The sequence below is a fragment of the Poecilia reticulata genome, linkage group LG3, assembly GCF_000633615.1.
Source record: "Poecilia reticulata strain Guanapo linkage group LG3, Guppy_female_1.0+MT, whole genome shotgun sequence".
Taxonomy (NCBI): Eukaryota; Metazoa; Chordata; class Actinopteri; order Cyprinodontiformes; family Poeciliidae; genus Poecilia; species Poecilia reticulata.
In genome coordinates this window covers 7,275,296-7,277,895 of record NC_024333.1, presented here as the reverse complement: position 1 = coordinate 7,277,895, position 2,600 = coordinate 7,275,296, and the positions used below count along the sequence as shown (strand labels likewise).

Here is a 2,600-nt window from a genome sequence, read left to right as displayed (position 1 = left end):
GATTGAAGCTGAGCCGTTGCACTGATTCGATCCCCGATATGTTCTCATTCAGGAAATAAACAGCAGATCACCCAGAAACTCCTTGTCTTCATTAAAAAAACKACACAACGCAGAGTCGAGGGGTTACTTGGCCGGCCTGGTACAGTGGAGTGAAGCAGAACCCGGTTACACTTTGATAAAAAATTATTAAGTATATACTTAATCATGCTGCATTATTGGATTTTGGGCAATAAAATGTTTTATTTTCTAAATGGAATAAATGGATTGAATTTTTTGGTTTATTTGAACCTTTCAATGTACTTTTAATATTATATAAAGATGACTGAAGTGGTTAAATGAAAAACCAGCAGAACACACCAGTTTTTAAATCCAAATAATCAATTAGTCGTCAGACTAACTGGTTACTAGAATAATTGTTAGTTGCAGCCTCGCTAATTCTAGACTATTTCAACATACACAACAATTATTAGCTTTCAGTGAAAACATTACTTCATTCATAAAAAAAAATAAAAAAAAAGATATATATATTTTTTACACATATCAATCTCATGGCTCACCTGGCATATCACTGTAAGAACTGGCAGAAACATTTCGGGAGGAGCCGGCACTGGACTGGGCCGGCATACTGCCAGCCACCGAATGCAGGACCAGGATGACGGCGTTGACCAGGGCCGGATGAGAACTGATTAGTCTGCAGCATAAAATAGCACTGCAAGTGTCATATTATTTGTCACATGACACCTGAAAAATTAAAAAAAAAAAAAAAAAAGCTAAGAGTCATACTTACACGTCCAGCATGTTCGGGTCCGTGAACTGTACAAAGAGATCTTTGTCTTGAAGCACTCCTGAATGTTTAAAGTGGACATGTTACAAGTTGCGATAAGATGCAGAGCTATACATGCCTTGTGGAGTTCTGCTGGGTCTTACCTAGAGCAACCGGGTCCGACCTGAGCCCGGGAGTGGCTACGATGATCTGATCCAGAGACTCTTTGTTTGTCAGCATTTTGTAAACCTCAGAGCAGAAGAAAAAAAAAACTGACATTAATATGAGCTAATATTCAACATTTAATATAAGGATGTTTTGTGATAGATTAGCAAAAAGGATGGGAGTTTTTGCCCATTCTTCTTCACCAAATAGCTTAATTACGAACAAGTAAGTCGCTTAATTAAAGGGTACTGGAGTAAAAGGTGCTAAATGCAAAGTTAAGCCACAATTGCTTTTTTTGTTTTGTTTGTGGAATATTTTAAAATATATAGCATTGTATTTATGTTTTTCTTTCATTTTGCAATTATGCACTTCTTTATGTTGCTCCATCACATGAAACCTCAGTAGAAAAACCAAAATGAAATATCGGGACAAAAAACAGCAGATGGAGTATTTGTGGAAATCTACTCACCGAGTCTCTATAGGCAGAGTTGAGTGAATGAAGAGCAGCATGAAACACTCTAAACTCTCTGGCTGCTGTTGCTCTGTTAACAGGCTCTATAGAAGAGATCACACACACATTCACAATCAGATCTTCTGTGTAATTTACAATAGAGATTAGGCACTGTTCATTAGCAAAGCAACATCCACGGACCTGGATTGCCCTCTGGCTCCGGCCAGGTCTTTTTGAGAATGTGTAAGGTGGAACCTGGCTTAACTCCGCAAGCATCCAGTGTAAGATCATCCTTCAGTTTCCTCCCGCAATGAACCAGCTCTGGACAGACGGGACACTTTAGGTGTAATTTACACATGCAATAGTGTTGTAAACCATACAGGTCAGTAAAGCCCAGAAAACGAAGATATTCACACTACTGACAGACCTATTAGCTCAGGATCTGGGACCGAGTCTGAAAGCTGGGCTGCTACGAGCTGCTTTAACGTGGCCACTCTGTATCCTCCTGGTGGGACGTCCCCGGGCATCATCTCCGGGAAGTGGAAGGTGGATTTGGGCTGATCCACCAGCTTTAACGACAGGTGCCAATCTGAAGAGGTCATCTTGTTAACGTGCACAGCTGTAACCCCCAAAAAAAAAAAAATACAACCACAACTCAGATTAGCAGAAGCTCTGAAGATACGTCAGATAATCTTAAATGTAATCATTCAGGTTGCTCTGACAACCTGAATGGCGGTCAGAGCAAAAATAAAACGTTGCCATTTCGCATTGGTTTTGACTAAATTGTTCACTTATAAATGAAAATGTGTGCTAGCAAATCAGCTGAACCACTGCTAGCTGATGCTTAGGCGCTACATAAAGAAACGATTTTAAAAAGTACAAATGAAAGTTTCGTACGGTATGATTTGTTTTTTTTTGTTGCTTTTTTTTTGGTTTATAACAGATAAACACACGTCATGCACAGCGGCTTTTAAATCTACATCTGCGAGCTACAGTGAAACAAATGCACACTCACCCGTTTTATTGTTTACAGACATTGACTTCCGGGTTTCTTCCACGTGACCTGTGTTACGTTCACTTTGGCCACGTGAACAATGGAAATTCTACTTACGTTGTAAACGCAAAAATCTATCTATCTATCTATCTATCTATCTATCTATCTATCTATCTATCTATCTATCTATCTATCTATCTATCTATCTATCTATCTATCTATCTATC

General features: G+C 39.0%; 1 protein-coding gene across 2 annotated transcripts in view; it reads right to left on the bottom strand.

Moving 5' to 3' along the window:
• LOC103462150 (ubiquitin-like protein 7) overlaps nt 1-2,457 on the bottom strand; it is a 4,657-nt gene extending 2,200 nt beyond the window's left edge. Inside the window, exons 1-7 of one of the 2 annotated variants that reach the window (XM_008404747.1) lie at nt 2,395-2,457; nt 1,807-1,998; nt 1,581-1,700; nt 1,398-1,483; nt 928-1,012; nt 788-845; nt 558-691 (exon numbers count right to left, since the gene is read on the bottom strand). In XM_008404747.1, coding sequence (XP_008402969.1) covers nt 558-691; nt 788-845; nt 928-1,012; nt 1,398-1,483; nt 1,581-1,700; nt 1,807-1,998; nt 2,395-2,416 — 697 coding nt within the window. In that variant the 5' untranslated portion in view covers nt 2,417-2,457. Of the gene's footprint in view, nt 1-557; nt 692-787; nt 846-927; nt 1,013-1,397; nt 1,484-1,580; nt 1,701-1,806; nt 1,999-2,276; nt 2,352-2,394 lie in introns of those variants that run through there. The other variant, XM_008404748.2, reaches the window with a different exon arrangement.
• Between the last annotated feature and the right edge of the window lie 143 nt (nt 2,458-2,600).